This window comes from Macrotis lagotis, chromosome 4 (assembly GCF_037893015.1).
Source record: "Macrotis lagotis isolate mMagLag1 chromosome 4, bilby.v1.9.chrom.fasta, whole genome shotgun sequence".
NCBI classification, from domain to species: domain Eukaryota; kingdom Metazoa; phylum Chordata; class Mammalia; order Peramelemorphia; family Peramelidae; genus Macrotis; species Macrotis lagotis.
The window spans coordinates 248,240,084-248,261,018 of NC_133661.1; the positions used below are offsets into that span (position 1 = coordinate 248,240,084).

A 20,935-nucleotide genomic window follows, 5' to 3' on the forward strand; every position below is an offset into this window, starting at 1 on the left:
ATGGAAGCAATGAAATTATTCAAACAATTCTAAAAATAAGGATCAAGGTGGATCCCAAAGAAAAAACATCAAGACAACTGCTTTTTTTGCAAAGATATCAGACCATATATCAGATATTTTCATAGTATTGCTTACTTGAATTGAATTTCCCCCCGACTTAAAAAAATATTCTTTATTGTAAGAAATGACTTTTTTGGGAAGGGCATGGAAGGAAGATATTATGAGAAAAGTAGGTGATGCAAAAATAAAAATAAATCAGCAAAAATTTGTTTTTAAAATTCAACAAAGTTATTTATTAAAAAAAAAGGAAGCACTAAACAAACTCTTTACCCTCAATGAATAGCAAATCATATGACTCCCAAATCTCTGGTAGATAACCTAAGAAAATCAAATAGAAATTCCAAACCAGAAATCTTCAGTGGGTAGTTTTAAAAAGGTTTGGTTTTTTTTCCTTTTTCCTGGATATTTGGTCTGTTGTGCTGTTGGTGCCAATTTATTCCAGCATAAAGGAGTGAACTCTCAGTCAGAAGGTTAGATTTCCCAGTACCATTCTAACTGACTTTACTGTAGAGTGGTTTGATCTGTTATTTTAAAACATTATTTTTCCCTGTGTAGCAGACAAATTGACTCTTGAAAAAGTAATTTTATTTTCCACTTGGAAAAAGCACGGCTAACATTTTCCACTGACAGCTGAAGGATTATTCACAACATAAGGTTTTATCTCTCTGCTCTATGTTGTTTTGGCTTTTTTACTCTTATAAGCAATTTTCAAGGATAATTAAATTGTATTTATCCTAAATACAACATAAGGTCCTGACTTGTGAGAATCAAGAACTAGAAAGGTGGAGGAATAATCAATGGTAAACTGAATAGAGAATAAAATTTTTTCAAACCTAAATATTCTTCTGTCCTGGGTTAGAAAGACTTTATAAAGAAAAAGACTAGAGATTCCTCAGGATATTTGATCCTCAACTGTCTTAATGCTTTTTAACACATTGTCACAAGAAAATATTTGTTGAGAAAATTTACATAAACATCAATGTTCTTAATAAAAATGATAATTTCTCAAAAGTCTGATTAATTGCCAGTTAATCTACTATTTAAACAAATCTATAAATATTAAAAAAATAATTGTAAGTCAAAGGAGAATAATTTCTGGAATGTTTCCTATGAAGAAGAAAGTCATTAAAGAGTCTGTAATTAGGCCCATTTCAAAGGGTAGAACTTACTGAATAAGTGCCAACAGATGATTTTCTCTACATTTTAGAAATGTTTAAAAGTATATACTATATAATAATGATCTTATTAAGAGAATCCATTGCTATGCTCTCAGAAGAAATTCAATTCAATTATAACCATAGTTTTACCTGCCAGAATAGTCTTAACATAAAGAGACTTACCATCTGTTCATCCTCTTTGGCAGCCCAACTGGAACTAAAGGATTGGCCTCCCTTATCTTTCATCAGTCGAGTTTGAACATGTTGGAGGTAGGCAGAGAAGGCTACTCGAGCCTGGACTTTGCTATAGAAATCAAAATTAAGTTAAAATTAGATATGCAGATTATTGGGTCTTTAATTCACATCAAAAGTACTTGTTCTGATTTTGAATTTTGTGTCTCTTTTCATTATGATGGGCAAAAGTTCTTAAATATTCTATACCCTTTTACCTGAATGAACATTCTTTCTAAATACTATAGTCTCTCTGTTAACAAAATCAGAAGAGAAAAGAAATCCTATTTTGTTTTCTTATTATTAACTGGAGGGAAAAAAAAATATATGCCCAATTTTCAAACCCATTACAAACCTCCCTGCATCTTCCCAACAACATTGTATGATAAAGAATAGTTCTGTATTTCAAGTGGTTAAGAACTTATTTATCTAAAAGATATCCAAAAAAACTGAAAAGTTCTATAAAGGGGCTTTGAAGCCCAAATTTTCTCAATTATAGAGAATTATATCTAGAGACCAGACTATATGAAGCCCCAAAAAGAGGATACAGGTGAGAAGTACATGCCAGAAAGATAAAGGCGAATTATTTTGTTGAAAGAGAATGCCAGATAAAAATATCTCTTAGAAACCCTACTCTCATCTGTTCAATCTGTGAGAATGACAGAATCAATCAAACTATTCAATTATAAAACAGAAGTACCAAAAAGAGGTAGATACTTTTCACTGGAATTGCTGATTAAGGTAGCTCTGTTTCATTTCAGACGATTTTGGTTACTTCAACTGACTGGTCTTCTGATACTGTAGCCAAAATTACATCATCAATAGATTACGGTCCAACAAATCTTTGAACATTCAATCATTCAATGTTTTCTATTTATTGTTTTCCAAAATTAGTTAGGAGAAAGGGCTTGTCCAAAAGAAATTAAAAATATTAATAAGAATTAAATATTTAGCAAGAGATTAAAGTCAAGAAGAACTTCAAATCATGAAAAGGAATCAATTGCTTGGTAAACGTGGGGGAAAGGTAACTGAAGAAAATAACTCCTAAAAAAATTAGCATTGGCCAAATGGCAAAAGAGGTACAAAACCACAGGGAAAAAATAATTCCTTAAAAAATGTAAGCTAATGAATCCATGAGACACTAGGAAATCAAAAAAATTAAAAATAGATGAAAATATAAACTATTATATTAAAAAAATAATTGCCATGGAAGATAAAGAATAAAGAATTTAAGAATTATTAGAACTACTTGAGTAGAAAGTCTAGGCATTATATTTCAAGATATTATAAAGGAAGACACAAAGTATAAATGAAAGAATCTACTGATCATCTTCTGAAATGAGATGCCAAAATGAAAACTCCCAAGAATGTTATACCCAAACTCCAGAGATCTTAGTCTCAAGTCAGGATGAAACAGAATTTAGTGGCTATCATAAAGAAACAGAAAGTTTTGAATATGATATTCTGGAAGGGAAAGAAACTAACCACACAACCAAGAACATTCAACATCAGAGAACTGAGTATAAACTCTACATGAGAAAAAATGGACATCTAATAAAACAAAATATCTAAGATTCTTGATGAAAATACCAGAGCCAAATAGAAAATTTGACATTCAGACACAAGATTCAAGAGAGGGTTAAAAAGGTAAATATGAATGAGAAATAATGAGAAACTTAAGATAAAATGGCTTATATTTTCAAATTGAAAGATTATACATGTAACCCTCAAGAATTTTATCAACAATAGGACTACTGGAAGTTTTCTTAGAAAGCATTGATTTCAGCATATTTTGTTGAGATGATCTCAAAAGAAAAATGGAAAGACTGACAAAAAGGGATATACTGGGAGGCTGGAAAAAGGAGAGGTAGATTAGAGGAAATCATTTTATGTGATATGTAAGAGGCACACACAAGAAGAGATTATATAATGAAGGGGAAAATTATTATGCCTCAGTTGAACTGAAAAATAAGAAAGACAAAAATGGACCTAATTAAAAGAAATACTCAGAACACGGTGGCTAGGTGGCGTAATGGATAAAGCACCGGCCTTGGAGTCAGGAGTACCTGGGTTCAAAGCCGGTCTCAGACACTTAATAATTACCTAGCTGTGTGGCCTTGGGCAAGCCACTTAACCCTGTTTGCCTTGCAAAAACCTAAAAAAAAAAATACTCAGGGAAACTATATTGTGCTAAAAGGGAGGAAATATATAGTTAATAAGATTAGTGGGGGACTTCAATTTATACCCTTAGACCTAAATCTAAATATAAAAGAAATTTAAAAAGAAATTAAGGAGATGAAGAAACAAATTTTAACAAACATTTAAAAACAATCCCAACAGTGTAGATATTATTTGAAAAAAATAAGTAAATAAGTCCTACCAAATTCCTTCTATAACAAAAATATGATTTTGATATTTAAACCAGGGAGAAACAAACTGAGAAAGAAAATTATAGACCACTTTCTCTAAGCAATATAGATGTAAAATTTTAAACAAAATATAAGCAAAGAGACTCTAACAAAGATCAGGTACAATCACCAGGTGTGATTTATACCAGAAATATAGGTCTGCTTCAATATTAGAAAAACTAAAAGCAAATTGATCACATCAATAAAAACAAAAAAAATCATATGATTATATCCAGAAATGCAGAGAAAACCCATTACTCTGAAATATACTAGAAAACATAATAATAAATGATAAGTATCTATTTAAAACCAATAAAATACATTATCTATAATGGGGATGAACCAGAAGTTATCCAATACGATCTAAACAACAAATAAAGAAAATTAAGTTAAACTTTTCAGAGAATAGAAAAAAATCTAAACAAATTTATTTAAAATGAATTGAACTGAGAACATAGCCATTTTTTTGTTTCCTCTCTATCATTTCCATTTGGATGATAGTAGAAACCCCTAATCTCATTAATTCATTCAAATAAAAATTATTTCAGCTTATTTGGTTGAGGTTGGGTTTTTTTCAAAATTGTGATTGAAAATGGAATTTACTATTCTTATATCTTTTACTAAAAATACTCTAGACAGTTGATAAAAACTGCTATGAAAATTGAAAACTACCCTGGCAGAAATTAGGTTTAATCCAACAACATCTTGTTGAAATCAATAAGCAGAAAACATATGTAACTTGAGGGGCAGTTAGATGGTGCAGGGGATAGAGCACCAGCCCTGGAATCAGGAGGACCTGAATTGGAATTCTAACTCAGATACTCAATAATTACCTAACTGTATGATCTTGGGCAAGTCATTTAACCCCATTGTCTTGCAAAAACCAGAAATTAAAAAATAAGAAAAATAAACAATAAAAAAGATGTGATTTGAATATTAAAAGTCACAACATAACCAAATTTCATACCTCAGAGGAGGAGGTAAATTCATAAACAAACAAGAAATAAAGGTAATCACTGAACAAATAAATCAATGAATGCACTTGGATATGAAGAGAAGCTATCAATTCAAAGAATATTCGTAAATCAAATTATCTGACAAAATTCTGATTTCTAAGGCTTTATAGAAAATGATAACAAAAGTTTATAAAACTAGGAATCATCATCCCCACTCAGTAAGTAGTTAAAATAGATGAATAAACTGATCTGAAAAGAATTACAAATTATTAACAACCTAATGAAACTCTTCCAAGTTGAAAATTATTAAAAACTTTAGAAGAGATTATTTCAAATAGAGAAATGTGAATCAAAACAACCTGATATTTCATCTTACATCTAGCAAATTGGAAAAGTTAACAAAGGATAGAAATATTCATTCTAAGAGTAGATGTAGATAGACAGAAAGGCACACAGATATACTGTTGATGGAGCTGTGAATTGATCCATCCATTCTGGAGAATAATTTGAAATTATATGCTTCTAAAAAAGACCATATCTTTGATTCAGTAGTGGTTAAGGAAGGTAAAAGATTGAAGGAAAGATTACATCTACACTAAAGTCTTCATAAGAATAGGCTTTAAGTAGCAAATAACACGAAACACATTGATATCTAATTACTTTGGGGAAATGTAATGGAATATCACTGAGTCAAATGAAATAGTGAACATGAAGAATTTGGAAAGCATGGAAGATTTATATGAATTGAGAGAGCATGAACTAAGTAGGAGGAGGTAAAAAATATATAGAACTACAATAAAGTAAATGGCACGAAGACAAAAATTAAACTGAACTCTGTAATTAAGATGAACACTTTGCCTTAGAAAAGAGATAAGAAAATGCACCTCCACATGAGAGGACACTTCCTTCATGGAAATGCAAAGTCCACAGGTGTTGCAAAGTGCAAAGATTAGTTGTGCTGAGTGTTTATCTTTCTCTTTTATCTTTTCTCTATTTTTTTTTTTTGGTCTTTAAAATGTAATATTTACCATATAGGATCAACTCCCTGAGAAAGAGAAGGACAAGAATACTGGAGAAAAATATGTTGATGTAAAAAACAAAAGATACCAATAAAAATTAATTTATTTTAAAAAAGAAAAAAGAAAATGCATCTTTCCTCCCCCCCTTTCCAAGAGGAGCCCTAAGGGTGTGAAACTAATCATATGGCTTAGTTGGTTAATTTGCTGTTTTAGACATTTTTCCCCTTTTTCCTGTAAGAGATGGTTGTGCTGAAGAGTTTAGGGGTGATTGTTTTATACAGAGATGAAGGTGATATGAAAACAAAAATATCAATAATTTTCTTTAAAAAGAAAACTCCTGAAATGTTTCTTTCTGAGATTATTCCTAAAGGTGTGAGATATACCACTATGTGCCAGAAGGGGAAAAAAAGGAATCTATAGAGATTTATACTAATGCATATGATAGTGAAAGAGACTTAATTAATGAATATAAAAAAAAATCTCACCTTCTCTATTTGTATAGCAGATGACTCGTGCCCTATTCATTACTCAGTAGGGTTTCAAGTTCATTTTGTGTAAAGGGGACTCACCTGAGATTTCCATTTTCTTGCAGAATCTGTATCAAGTTAAATGTGGGTTCTAGTGGCTGAAATTCAGGCTTGGGGCAAGGAGCAGTTTCTCCATTCCATTCAGAAGCTTTCAAAGGACTTTCTTTGGGTGGAGTGTCCACCAACCTAGTCAATGAAGGTGTATATTTGGTTTGATTTTCTGTAAGAGACCCTGTAGATTCCTCTTGGGATGCCTCCTGCTCTTCATCTTCATGTTCTAGTGGCTCCTCTTCTTCCTCTTCACTTTCTGTCTCAGTTTTCAAGGATATTTCAGCTGGTTCTGGAATCACTAAAAAAGAACTACTAATATTGCTGAAAAATATTAAGTATTTCAGTCCCACAACATCTTCCAGGATTACATACACATATTTACATAGGCCAGAGAAGAGAGAAAAGTTATAGTACATAGTACTATGCAAAATCATATGTATCTCTGATCTCTTCTTTATATTTTGTCTACAATCTTGTCAAAATGCTAAATGACAAATTCCTTTATTTGCCCTTGTAAAGGTAGAAAGCAGATTTTTTTTTAATGCCTTTATGTAAAAGGGGGAAAAGATGTTTCTTAGATTTAAGTTTACAAAGAGAATCACTGCTCAGCTCCATACTTAAAAAACAAACTTGGCAAATGTAGCTTACAAAGAGAAGACAATGCCAGATGGTGTAAATCATTACTTCATTTTTCCTATAACAAATTTTCTGCATCAAGGAAATTTGAAAATAGAACTGAGAAAACCAAATTGCCAAGGGCCTAGGAAACCATTCACTATATGGTGGAATCTGGGGGTATAAGAGGAATGTTCCATTATTCCATTTACAGGAAGAATGAAATGCTTCTCTCCTTCCAAGATCAAAGCTCATTATCTAATCAAGAACAAATTAGTTCTGTAAATATTAAGGGCCATATTCAACTTATGAAATCATGATTATTTCATAAGTATTATGTATCTATGTAATGTTAAAGTATTAATAACATTTTAAATACACATGCAATATCTCTCATAAATACTATGAAAGGAAAGGTTTAAAAAAAAACTCCTTAGAAGACTCTTAAAGTTAAGTTCAAGGGTTCCATAAAAGATTAAGTACTTGTTCAACAGTTCAAAAGAATCAACTAAGAAGTTAGTTAACTTATTCTATTCAAGAAATCTCATTAACTTAGATTAGTTAAGGCCAGCAACTTAATTGTACCTGGATATTTTGGTCTTAGTGCTCTCAATCTGCCATTCCGTCTTCTACGTTTTCGTACCTCCAAGGATAGGAGCTTCCTTTCATAAAGGGCAGCGTGTAGTTTGGCCTTTGAATTCACATTATCCACCTTCATTTCTGGCCCTGAATCAACAGCCACTCTGGGAAAACAATGCAGTAAGTAGCCTTTAAAATTTCTCTCCTTTATTTCAATGACAAGCCTGGTGGAGGTTTGTACCTATAAAACACTGACCCAATGATTTTAGGGAATACTAAAATGTTTGACAGTTAAACAGGAAAACTGGAAAATCCTTTCTGAATTAGTGAAAAGTCTGAATAAGTTATTTTTTAAAAAATAATTTTTATTAATTTCAAGTACATAAACAATAGTTTTAGAAGACAATTACATTATGTGCTAAGAAGTTACTTCAGTAAACAAGGGGAGGGAAACTAAGATAGGTGTACAAAAATCTGTGAAAAAAAGAAAGTACTTCCTGCGAGCTGCCAAAAACTGCTACCAAGCCCTGATTCCCACCATGCCATCCCCATGAGTGCATATTATTTGATATATCAAGCTATAGGGAAATAGCAGGTGGAAGTAGGGGAGTAAACACTGAGTGTGAGGGGACGAGGGGTGGAGTATTGCCAGCTCCTAGCCTATAATCTACCAGATGATTGTAATCAGGTTAGGGCTTTGAGATATAGTTGAAAGATAGGCTAAATATGAGAATAGGAAATTAATTGAGAAATTTTTTAATGCTGTCCCGAGCCAACTTCACAACAGCTTGTGACAAAACAATGGGTCAATTCATTCATTTATTCACTCATTCATCATTCATTTAATACCTTCTATTAGATTAAAAAAAACACTGCTATGGGCCATAAATTTAGAATAAATACTCCTATCTGCCATTCATTTCAGTAAAAATACAAACTATTTATTTGAATAAATTAACTAATCAAAATGGTTAATCTTAAAGCCATGTATAGTCAAGAAATTAAAATCCATACTAAATACTAAAATATACTAAAATCTGTATTAAAAAAAACTATATTCATTGCCTTGGAAATACATATATGCATTCCTTCCTCCAAATCAGGGTTTTTCAGATTTTGATGATTTTTGAGTTGGGTTTATGATTTAATAATCCCCTAATTCACTGAGGAGAAAGGAATTTACTGAGCCTATTAGAATGAAATTCTTTAGCTACCTTAAAGAAAAAATGTCTGATTCTAACTTCCTAGCACATCAATCAGAATAGAATCTTATACAGTTTTTCCTGTATTACTCAGAAAATAGAAGGAAAAAGACTCTTTTTGAAAAGTTCTTAATATAACTTTAAACTGCATCTGCCAACTTATAAATAAAATCTTTTGTACAGAGAGAGAATTTTCAGAGATCAAAAGTTATTAATGATAGTTATGAAATTTCTTTCTCTAGAGCTATTTTAAATAGTCTAGAAAACCAAAGCTATGCTAGATAAATGGACACACCTTTCTAAATTCCTGTACATATTAAACTGTAAAATAAACTCCTGCTGCATATTGTATTTTTAATTCTTAATATATATATATATATATATATATATATAAAACCAAATTTATGTCATTGAATAAATCAGGTCTTTACTAATTCTGAAAAGTTTCGTGTACAATCTGTGACTCATAATAAAATGATTTTAAATACAGGAAAATTACCTTAAATTTTTATATCACTGAGGATCTTACTTAACTGATGGAAAGATAATACATTAACAAAAGAGATACTATGGTATAGTAGAATCTTAGGATCTGAAGTGTGAGGACTTGGTACAAATTGCGGCTCTACAATTTACTACCTGTATAATATAGGGAAAATGATTTTACTTCTCATTAGATGTTTCTTTCTTTGTAAAATGAAGGGAAAGATGATACCTGAGATCACTTTTAGTTCTAAATCCTAGCTCATTCAATAAATATAATGGATGAGAAAGTATTTTATAGACTGCAAAAACATTACAGAAGTGTAAACAGTTAATATATAAAAGCATTATTATATTAGAAAAGCACTGACTAGCCTAATAAGACATTGAAGTTAAGATTTAAACTCTTTTTCCCATTGGTGTAGGTCAATAGCATCAAACTCAAAGAGAAACAGATCCCTAGGGCTGCATGTTGACTCAGAAAAGCACAAATTAACATTATATTGTATTGCATTTTTATTTACTTTGTTAAACATTTCCCAATGATATTTTGTCCTGGTTAGAGGTGCTCTACAGCAGAGAATTTGATACTCCCCTCCACCCCCCACCCCTGGTGTAGTAACCCTAGCCAAGAGATTGCAATGCAAATGATCCCCTGTTCGGCTACATAGACTTAGAATGTTAGTTGGGGATGCCTAATATGGAAATATGTTCAACATGATTATACATGTACAGCCTATAGCAAATTGTTCACTGTCATAGGGAAGAGGGAGGGAAGAGAAAGAGGTAAAAGAAACCATGGAATTTAAAAGCTTGGAAAAGGATGAATGTTGAAAACTATCTTTGCATGGGAAAGGAAGGAAGGAAGGAAGGAAGGAAGGAAGGAAGGAAGGAAGGAAGGAAGGAAGGAAGGAAGGAAGGAAGGAAGGAGGAAGGAAGGAAGGAAGGAAGGAAGGAAGGAAGGAAGGAAGGAAGGAAGGAAGGAAGGAAGGAAGGAAGGAAGGAAGGAAGGAAGGAAAGAGAAAGAAAAAAAAACAAAGAAAAGAAATTAGTTGGAGGTACTGAGAGGTCAAGTGACTTTCCCAGAGTCATAAAGCCTATATGGGGAGGAGGCAGGTTTAAAACCCAGATCTTTTTGACTGACTTTAACATTAATTTATCTATTATACTATATGGATTTTTAAAAATTTTACAAATAGAAGCATTTATCCAATAGTCAAAATCTATTTGCAGTCTATAATAGAAAATGTATTAATTTGTTCTGACTTTGACATTGGGACAAGTCCCATTATGTTATTCCTGCTTCCTCACTAATCAAGTAAAAATACATCTGCTTTACTTCTTCCCAGGAAAGATCTAAATGTGTATGTTCATAAAAGGCTTTGAAATGGTAAATCTCCTATAAAAGGAAATGTATTTAAAGTGCTTTGTAAATCACCAAGTAAAAATTAGTATCATTATTGTGATAAATCAATGTCTCTCCTCAAAATTATGAAGAGAGGCAGTATGGCATAGAGTTCAGAGAACTGGGTTTGGAGTTCTGAGAAATATTGACTGTGTGATCCATGAAAGATCATATATCCAATCAGTGATTCAGACAACTTTTAGGTATATAAATTGCAGAGAAGGTGCTAACCTCATAAAGGCTTCCCTAGACTATAGGCTATAAGTACAGATTTGATTACCTCTAATTAAATAGGGAAAATAAATTTGGTATACCTGTATGTATATGTGACTGAAGTTAGACTGTTCTCGAGGGAAAATGGCCTATTTCCTAGCACTAAAATCTCAGTCAGAATTTTCTGCAATTTTGCCGCAATAACCCAGAATATCTCCATTCGATTGTCAGAAAAAGATTCCTTTTGACCAATTTCCCACTAGCCTTTACAGTGTTAACTACATATTTTTAAATGAAAACTTTTGGACAATTTAATTCTCAGAGCTCAAAGAAAAGCTTGACCTATTAAAGGTGATTATAGAAAGTCCTTTTAAAAATATATATCCCCCTCCTCCCCAAAAAGTACAAAACAAAAGAACTACATATGTATAGATCTATTTTTCTAATGGCCAAATGCCTCCCTGTTAGCCATGAGGATTGTCTTTGGTCTCCATGCTTTATCTTTCTGGTTAGACTCTCGAGCTAAACCATGGATTCTACTCAGAATCACATTTTTAAATAAATTAACTTTAAAAGAACATACATAGGATTACAAAGGAAACTAATATTAAAATAAATGATTTTAAATAAACTTACCAAATTTCCAGACACTAGGTTAAGAATGCCTGATCTAGAAAAAAGCCTTCCCCAATTATTCCTAACCTTCAAAATCCTCTACCAATAATATTCAGGCCCTGAAGCATAGGTTTTTTTGAACATTTTCAGCTCTGCACACTTCAAATTCTCTGGGACAAACCTGAAGTAGCATATGTCCAGATGCAGAAAGGCCAGATTAACAAACCACTGGAATCCACTACAAAACTAAATTCTGAGAGAACTGCAGTCTCTAGTTCCCACTCTAGATCTCTCTGAAATAGCCAAGCAAGAATAGTTAGTAGCAGAAGCTATAAAGGTTTCTCTGTAGTTCTAAAACAGAAAAATCCAACTGTTTTAAAAAAGAGGAACCAAAATAGGCCACAAACAGAAGCAATTTGGTAACACTATAGAGCTGGACGAGTCTGTAAAGTGTTCTCTAAGGTAACAAAACTTTTGCATTACATGCTCAATCTCTGCATTGTCACACAGTCGCCCATACAGTCAACTTTTCAAAACCACTTACCGTGGCTTCCCTACCAATAGGCTTCTTCTTGGGTTTCCCCTACAGGAGTAGAGAGAACAACTGATTAATGAGCAACAATATGCATATATATGTATCCTTTCTCTCTCTCTCACACACATATATACACACACAGTTTCTTGGTGCTTTTTTTTAAACAAGGTGTCAGCTTTCCTGAAGTCTATTTTATTTATTGTAGTTCTTCAGCATAGGATATAGGTCAGGGAGAGAAGCTCTCTCTAGGGAGAAAAGACATAAAAGTGAGAATATTTTTACAGAAAATGGATCCAGAGGACTATGAGCTCAAAGGGACATTTCTATAGATTCTTACAAAGAAAGGAAAGGGGGAAGAACAACTGCAGCTAGAATGATATTCTAGTTTCCTGGTACAGTCAAATGACCACCATTCTTTGAGGGTTCATAAAGTTAATTAGGGTAAAGAACTTCATTACTAAAGAGATATGAAGGCTACAATGACAATGAATTGCTAATATCCCTTTTTTTGTTTTTGTTTTTTTAAATAGTATTTTATTTTCTCCCCAATTCATGTCTAGATAATTTTTTAAAGATTTTTTTATTTACACATTACTAAAAATTCTTGTTTTAAGAGAATACCCTCCCCCATAAAAAATATAAAACCTCATGAGAAATAAAGTAAAAGAAAAAGATATGTTTCAGTCTGTGTTCTGATACCATCAACTCTATCTTGAGTGGATCACATTCATTATCATAAGTAGATCATAGTAGTTAATTCCATATTTTTCCATAGTTGCTGCTGCTGAGTGTGATTCCCTCCATACATTCTTCCCCACTACCAAGTATTATATTTTCTCTCTTCTTTCACTATGTCCCTCTTCAAAAAGGTACTGTAGGGCAGCTGAGTGGTGAAGCAGATAGAGCACCAGCCCTGGGGCCAGGAGGCCCCAAGCCCAAATTCTACCCCAGAGACTCAGCAACCACCCGGTCCCATGGCTCAGGACAGGCCACCCAATCCCAGCACCTTGCAAAAAGTAAAAAAAAGAAAATAAATGTGTTATATTTGACTACTCTCTCCTATGATCTACCCTCTTTATCACCCACATCCCCACCCTGTCCCCCTTCTCTCCTTTTCCCTCTAGATATCTATATTCTATTGAGTGTGTACGCTGTTTCCTTTCTGAGCCATTTCTTATGAGAATGAAGGCTTCCTCATTCCCCCTTGCCTTCCCCCACTTCCATATCATTGCAAATGCTACATGAAATATCTTTTATATGAAATATCTTAGTCTATTCTACCTCTCCTTTTGCTTACTCCCAGTACATTTCCCTTTCACCCACTGACTCCATTTTTACAATATATCTTCAAATTCAACTCTCTTCTGTGCTTCATCTATAAAAGCTCCTTCTACCTGCTCTATTAAATGAGAGGGTTCATATGAGTATTTTCAGTATCATCTTTCCATGCAGGAATACGCACAGTTCATCATCATTTAAGTTCCTTATAATTTACCCTTCTGCTCCATTCTCTATGCTTCACCTGAGTCCTATATTTGAAGGTCAAACTTCTGTTCAGCTCTAGTCATTTTAACAGGAACATTTGAAATTCGCCTGTTTCATTGAAAATCCATCTTTTCCCCTGGAACAGGATGTTCAGTTTTGCTGGGTAGTTGATGCTCAGTTGCATTTCAAGCTCTTTTGCCTTCCAGAATATTATATTCCAAGCCCTACGAGTGCTTAATGTAGTTGCTGCTAAGTCCTGTGTGATCCTGACTGCAGCTTCATGATATTCGAATTGTGTCCTTCTGGCGGCTTGTAATATTTTCTCTGACTTGGGAGTTCTGGAACTTGGCTATAGTATTCCTGGGGGTTGGGTTTTTTTTTTTTTTGATCTCTTTCTGGGGGAGATCAGTGGATTCTCTCAATTTCTATTTTAACCTCTTCTTCTAGGATATCAGGGCAATTTTCCTGTAGGAATTCTTTAAAAATGAGGTCAAGACTCTTTTCCTGATCATGGCTTTCAGGTATCCCAGTAATTTTAAAATTATCTTTCCTGAATCTGTTTAAAAATCAGTTGTTTTTTCAAGGAGATATTTCACATTTTCTTCTAATTTTTCATTCTTTTGGTGTTGAAGTATTGTGTCTTGATTTCTTGCAAGGTCATCAGCTTTCTTTAGCTCCATTCTACACCTGAAGGATGTGTTTTCCTCAGAGAGCTTTCTTATCACCTTTTCCATCTGACCAATTCTGCTTTTTAAAGCATTCTCAATAACTTTTTGAACTGTTTTATCCATTTAACCTCTCTGGTGCAGCTACCCCTCCAATCCCGTGGAACAGAGTTTTTCCACTATTTTCCAGGTTACCTTGGGCTGGAGAATTGCCTCACTGGATGTTTCTGTGGGTTCTGTCTCTCAAAAATTTAGTTTGAGTCATAATTTGAAGGTTTTTTGAAATATTTTGAAGAGGGCATCTAAGAGAGGCTCTTCTCCTGCAGCCATCTTGGTTCTGCCCCCAATATCCCTTTTTTAGATAACTAGCATTCTACATGTCTAAAAACATAAAGCAATTTTCATTAGGTCAAAGTTTGACCTTCTTTTCTCTGCAAGTACTTTTCCTTGCATCTACCAGATGGTTTTCTCCTCTTATTGTTCCTTAAAAATTTCAATCCATTGTTTACAAAAAAAAGCTATATTTCCAGGCTGAAAGTAGGAAAGATTTCTCTGGGCAGTGCACAGAAGTACAGAGTCTATGTCAAGCTATATGGCAAGAAGTCTAGGAATGGAAAACTAAATACAAAACATGTCCCTAATCCTAAATCCAAAGAATCCAAAAAGAGCCACTATACTAGAATTAGTTCCACTATAAATTGTCAAGGAACTTGCAATCCAAATTTTATGAAACAGGTTAATCCTTGAAAAAATGATTACAAATAAAATTACCATAAACCTAAGCTTATTCAAAATGCATTAGGGTTCACACAATTTAGGTGAATCTTGGAATAAATCTTGCTTATAAAACAAAGATTCACCTTTTAATTTATCAGTTTTATAAACTGTTTTGATAATTCACATATCTCATTTATCTGGCACTAATGTACAGTGCTAAGGAAAGGAGATATTCCATATTAAGTTAATTTCTCTACTTAAACAAAACTCTTATTATGAAAATTTCTGATGAAAAATTTTCTAAACTACTTCACACTCTCGTCATCCTAGAGAGCTAAGTGATACAGAAAATAAAAGCTGGACATGAAGGCATGGAGTTCAAATACTTCCTTACACTCTTATTATCTATGTGATCCTGGTAAAGTCAATAACCTCTTTCTGCTTCAGTTTCCTCATATGTAGGACAGGGATAATAACAGCATCTGTCATCCAAAGTGGTTGAGTTTAAAATGAGATAATATTTGTAAAAGTGCTTTGTAAACTTTAAAACACTATATATATATATGTATGTATTTATATATGTATATATATAATAGCTATTATTTCTAAATTATTTAGAACATAATTGAGCTTTTCTTTTGATGACTCAGAAATATCTTTCTCAAAAACAATTATCGTACTCTGCTGTAATATGATGATTTCCTGAGGAATTCTGAAGTATGTAATGGTTTATTGTTATGATAAATAGCCCCAAGATCCTTAGATGTCTAAGAGTTGAGCTCTAGGATAGAATTTAATAGAAATAAACATGAAGTCCTAATACATGGGTTCAAAAATCAATTTCTTAAGAACAAGAGAAACCTCAGAAAATTTGTGGAAAAGACCTGAGGACAAGGATAATTAGCAGATGCCAAGCTCAAGGAGTCAGTACTGTGATATCAACCAAAAAAGTTAATGAGTTATAAGGCTGCATTTAGAGAAAGAAAATACCCAGAATATGCAAGGGTAAAAATCTAAGGGTACTTTATACTGGTCATATGCTTGCATTCTGCCCTTGTCCAAATTCAGAACCTATTATAGCTGGGTAGGACATTTTAGAAAAGATGTTTGGGAAGATGGAACATGTTAACTCCAGAGAGATCAGGATGGGAAGGCTGAATAAGAGAGACCAGGATGGTGAGGCTGAATGGAAGAGGGGATAAATATCACGCTATGGGAAAAGATCAATTGATATAGTTTATCTAGATATTTACAAATGAGATTATTTAGCCACCTGGAGAAGATATTTTATTGGGAACATGAAAACTTTATACAAGTATCTATAGGTCTGTCACATAAAAAAGGTCTGAAATGGGAAATAAGAACAATGGATAGAAATTTAAGAGAGGAAAATAGGATTTCATAGAAGGAAAAAACTTTCCATTGCAAAAGGCATTGCTGTTCAGATAAAAGTCAATGTAGATGATCTTCAAGGTCCTTTCCAAATCTGAGGTTATTGTGATTCTTAAGTCTGCTTTTTATAGCTATTCTAACTCTTGTTATGCAATGAGCTCTCATTTTTTTCTGTTTCAACTGTATGTATTTTGCTTCTTTTCTAATCTGCTGCTGTTTAATATGACAAAGGTAGAAAATTAAATTTGATTAAAAGAGTCTAAAAGACTCTGAATGAGATACTAGGGGGCTTTGCTCTCAAAAATGCCCACAGAGCTCTTAGTTCATGGATTTGTGATATTTACTTTGCTTCATCAGATATATTTTTTTTTCCTTTATTCTGTTCTTGGTCATATTCCAGAGAAATGAGATTTTCAAAAGAATGGTCTCAAGGAAGGTGTTATCATATCATATTTGCTTAAATAAAGGTACTTCTTCATTTATATAGACCCCTTCCACCAAGGAACTAGTTTTATAATTTCTATAAAGTCATTTTCTTTGTCTTTCATTTACTTCCTCCTCACATTTTCCAGCATTTTAGGCTATAAAATCAGCAAATCCCCACCTGTCCTGGAAGAGGCGTGTGGCCAGCATATAGTTCATTGAGGTCTTGTGTTCTAAGTAGGACCTGAAAGACAAAGAAATAACTAGTTACATCTTCAAGTTAGTTCAAGAGAACACTGATGTACAAATAAAACTGAATCAAACCTACAGCTGTCATGTAACTTACAGAATACTTTAAAAATAAAAGGAAGCGACAATTACACAAATTCAATTGCTAGCAGTGGAATAGGAAGATTCAAGATACTGTAGGAAAATGGATATTGGGAAAATAGAAGGAAAATATACTCTATAATTATAAACTAAAATTTTCAGAGGAAAGAGAAATAGGAAACTTTTCTCTTGTACTGAATCTTATGTCTATTTCTTAGGCTTTCTGAGGGTTTGGTGGCTGTGATATGGAGTTTCATTTACAATGACCAGGAAAGCACAGATTTTAAAACTAAGTGATATTTCCTACAATTTGGCATCTGTATACTCAGTGGTACCCAATAATGAGATTACCAAATAATGAACTCACTACTATAGTTCTGAGATTTCAGAATTTAACATAGTCTCACTAACTGAAAGTTGCTCATTAGGAGTTCAAAGAAAAAAACATTTAGTTCTACAAATCTTGGCAAAACATGTATTAAGTGCAGGGAAATCAGCATTCAAAGATTATGACTAGGGAGTATAGAAGGAAAGAAAAGGGAGAAATGGAGAGGAAGAGGGAAGAAGAATGTTTATTCAGGACTAGGTAGTATGCTGAACATAGAAAAAGCACAAAAGATGAAAACATATTCCATTCTTTTTTTTGGCAAGGCAATGAGGTTAAGTGACTTGCCCAAGGTCACACAGCTAGGTAATTATTACATATATGAAGCCAGATTTAAATTCAGGTAGTCCTGACTCCAGGGCCCATACTCTTATCTACTGTGCCACCTAGCTGCCTCTAGAACATAGTCCCTTCTTAAATAACCTTACAATATAGTAGAAAAAGAAGTCCTATATACAAATGAGTAGAATACAAGTTAGATTACAATTAATTTCATAAGAGATATTAAAGGAAATCTTTATGAGAAGAGTAAGCCAAATTTGCGCTAGACCTTAGAAGAGAGATATAGTCCACTCCTTACATAAAGGATTACAGGTGGGTAGGAAAGTATACAACAAAATTAAGGAATGAGTAGTTCAGTTTGTAGTAGAGTAATTAGGGCATAAGTGTGAACAGGGAGACTGGGGCCAAGTTTCCCTTAATCCAAAGCTTTAGGAAACCCTTCAAGTGCTCTACAGATGTGAATAATTCAGACTAATCTACAATTTGCTGTTAAATTGTAAGATTAATAAATGAGAGAGCTGGGTCTTGAATTCCTGTCTCCTGACTCCTAAGGCCATACATTTTTTTTCTTAGAGCATGCTTGTTGCCTTCTGGTAAATACCCTCTCTACCTTTATAAGTCTCTATCCTTCCTTACTTCCAATTAGATGAGAAAGTTTTCCCTCTTTGGGGGATTCTATGCCAGTCAATGCTCATCCACCTTCTCCTGCAAAAAAAAAAAAACTGAGATAGCTAACTGGAACCACAAGAGCTAATTATATCTACCAGATTTTGTCTTTTTTTTTTTTAGGTTTTTTTGCAAGGCAAATGGGGTTAAGTGGCTTGCCCAAGGCCACACAGCTAGGTAATTAGTAAGTGTCTGAGACCGGATTTGAACCCAGGTACTCGTGACTCCAAGGCCTGTGCTTTATCCACTACGCCATCTAGCCGCCCCAGATTTTGTCTTCTTGATAATGTCCCAGTCCTTTGATTGACAAACCACTATTTCTTGCTCCTCTAGCCTCTGTAATAAAGAACTGTCACATGCTTAGTTAGCTAAAAATCCTTTTCCCTGCTATTTCAAAAAAAATTCAACTCAATTGAACGAAGTTATTAAGCAGACAACTCTGCTAGGTAGTAGAGAAAAAGACAAAATGAAAATCTCTGCCCCTCAAGGAAATTACATTGTAGAGTGGAGGATGGTATGCAACATATTCAGAACAGAGTAAATACAAAATAATTTTATGAGGGAGAGAATACAACTTAGGAAGAATCAGTAAAGTCCCTTTGTAGGAGATGGCACCTGAGCTGTGTTTTAACTTGAACAGAGAAAAGATTCCAGTGTTGAGGGGGACCATCTGCAGTAAAGGAAGCAAGAGGCATAAAAATTATAGGAGAAAACAGTACATCAGTTTTACTAAATTTCTTCCCTATCCACCTTAGGCCTGCTTTTGGCGGACTTATAAACTCCACATGTCATCCCTCCTTGTTGGCTAATGAACTAAGCCATAGCTTCCAATACTTACTTTCCCATTATTTCCATGTTCTAGTCATCAGTAAAAGTTAAATTTCTCCTAAAGATTAATTATTCTTTGTTATGCTCTCTAATATAGGTAGTTCTTTTTCTCATATCTATTTGGGACCTCGGATGGGTCAGCATACTACATATTCCTCAATATGACTTTCAGACCTTTTCTAATGCTACAATTATACTCAGTCTCTAAAGTTCATTGCATCTGATTATACAGGTCTGTCTTGAACCTTGCTGCCACCTACTGACCCCTTTCCCCAGAGAGTTCAGAATCTGACCAGCCATATCCCTTTTCTACTTCATGGCTTCCCATTGTTGTAGAAGACTTCAGCATTCATGCTGATAAACCTCTGAAGACCCTGACTTACCAGTTCACTATCTTCCTCTGCTGCTCTCTATGACCAGAGAAGGAAATTTCATTGTCCTATTCTTCTGTCTCAGATTTCTCATTCCTCCTAAGCCTGTTTGGTTTTTTGGTTTAACCAAATAACGGGTTACTGAATCTATTAACTGCAACATCTAATTCTTCAATCCATCCCTGTTCTTCCCAGTTCATCATTACACATGTTCTGGCCTCTCTTTCTCCACTTCACAATTCTAATCTTCCAGTTAAACAGTTTAACAAGGCAATATCCTTGTCTTTAAATGCCTCATTCCCTTGCCTTCTGCTATTCAAAATTCAGCTAACTGCCAACCTTGAGTCATTCCCATATCTTCCTTTTCTGAATGCTTCTCTTCTGGATTCACTGAACTTTGAAGTTATAAAATTATGCTAAGCAGACCCACTACATATGCATTATCTAATTTCAGAAAAGCTCCAACAGACTCTCTAGCCTACTTCTGCAAAAAGGGTTGTTCTAAACCTTTTCTTACCTCCTCAAGTCCCCCATTTTAATCTTCCTTTTCCCTACATGGATGGTCTCAACTCCTATTTTATTGAGAAGACTAAGGCTATTACTTAATCTAATTTACTTTCACCTTAAAGCCTATTTCATTGTGAACTTTCAACTAATCTTGGATAATGCACTTGTACCTACAATCCTAGCCCTTCTAGTTTTCTTCTAAACCCTGATTTATCAACCATTTTTCTCATTTATTTCCCCTTAACAACTTTTTCCTTCTTCCCTGAACAAATATTCCTTAATACACAAAAAAATGCTAATTTTTTTTTAACTCTGCCATCCTCTAAAACTGCTTTTCCTATTTCTCTCCTTCGACAGCTAAACTCCATGGGAGAGGGAATCTAGATTCGTTGACTCTACTTTCACATTGTTAGTTCACTCTCCAGTGCCTAATAATCTGTCTTTCTGACAAACCATTCTATTAAACTACTCACTTTAAGGCTATTGGTAACTTTTTAATTGCCAGATATTCTAAATCCTTTAAAATCTCCACGTATTCTACAGCAGGTAACTTTTTTTTGGATTCCTCTTCTTCCTGCTGTATTGTTCCCTCCACAGCTCAATCCATTCTTTTCATATTTGGAATCTTAAACAGTAACGTTACTTCAAATACCCTGGCCTTCCAGAACATCAATCTCCTCAATTTCACTTCATTCATTAAAAAGATGGATGGTTATACCCTTTAATACATCACTACATAACTGACTTCCATGATTCAGAACCTTGAAATCCCTCTTTTGAAACATCCTTTCATCTCTGTCTCTGCCTCTCTCCTCAATCTATTTTTCA

At 33.7% G+C, this 20,935-nt stretch overlaps 1 protein-coding gene across 1 annotated transcript in view; it reads right to left on the reverse strand.

The window, feature by feature from the left end:
- Positions 1 to 20,935, reverse strand: part of TTLL5 (tubulin tyrosine ligase like 5) — a 469,247-nt gene that overhangs the window by 222,118 nt on the left and 226,194 nt on the right. Inside the window, 5 exon segments of the mRNA XM_074235683.1 lie at positions 1,401 to 1,521; positions 6,401 to 6,707; positions 7,610 to 7,767; positions 12,066 to 12,104; positions 16,920 to 16,982. Of these exon segments, the coding sequence (XP_074091784.1) occupies positions 1,401 to 1,521; positions 6,401 to 6,707; positions 7,610 to 7,767; positions 12,066 to 12,104; positions 16,920 to 16,982 (688 nt within the window).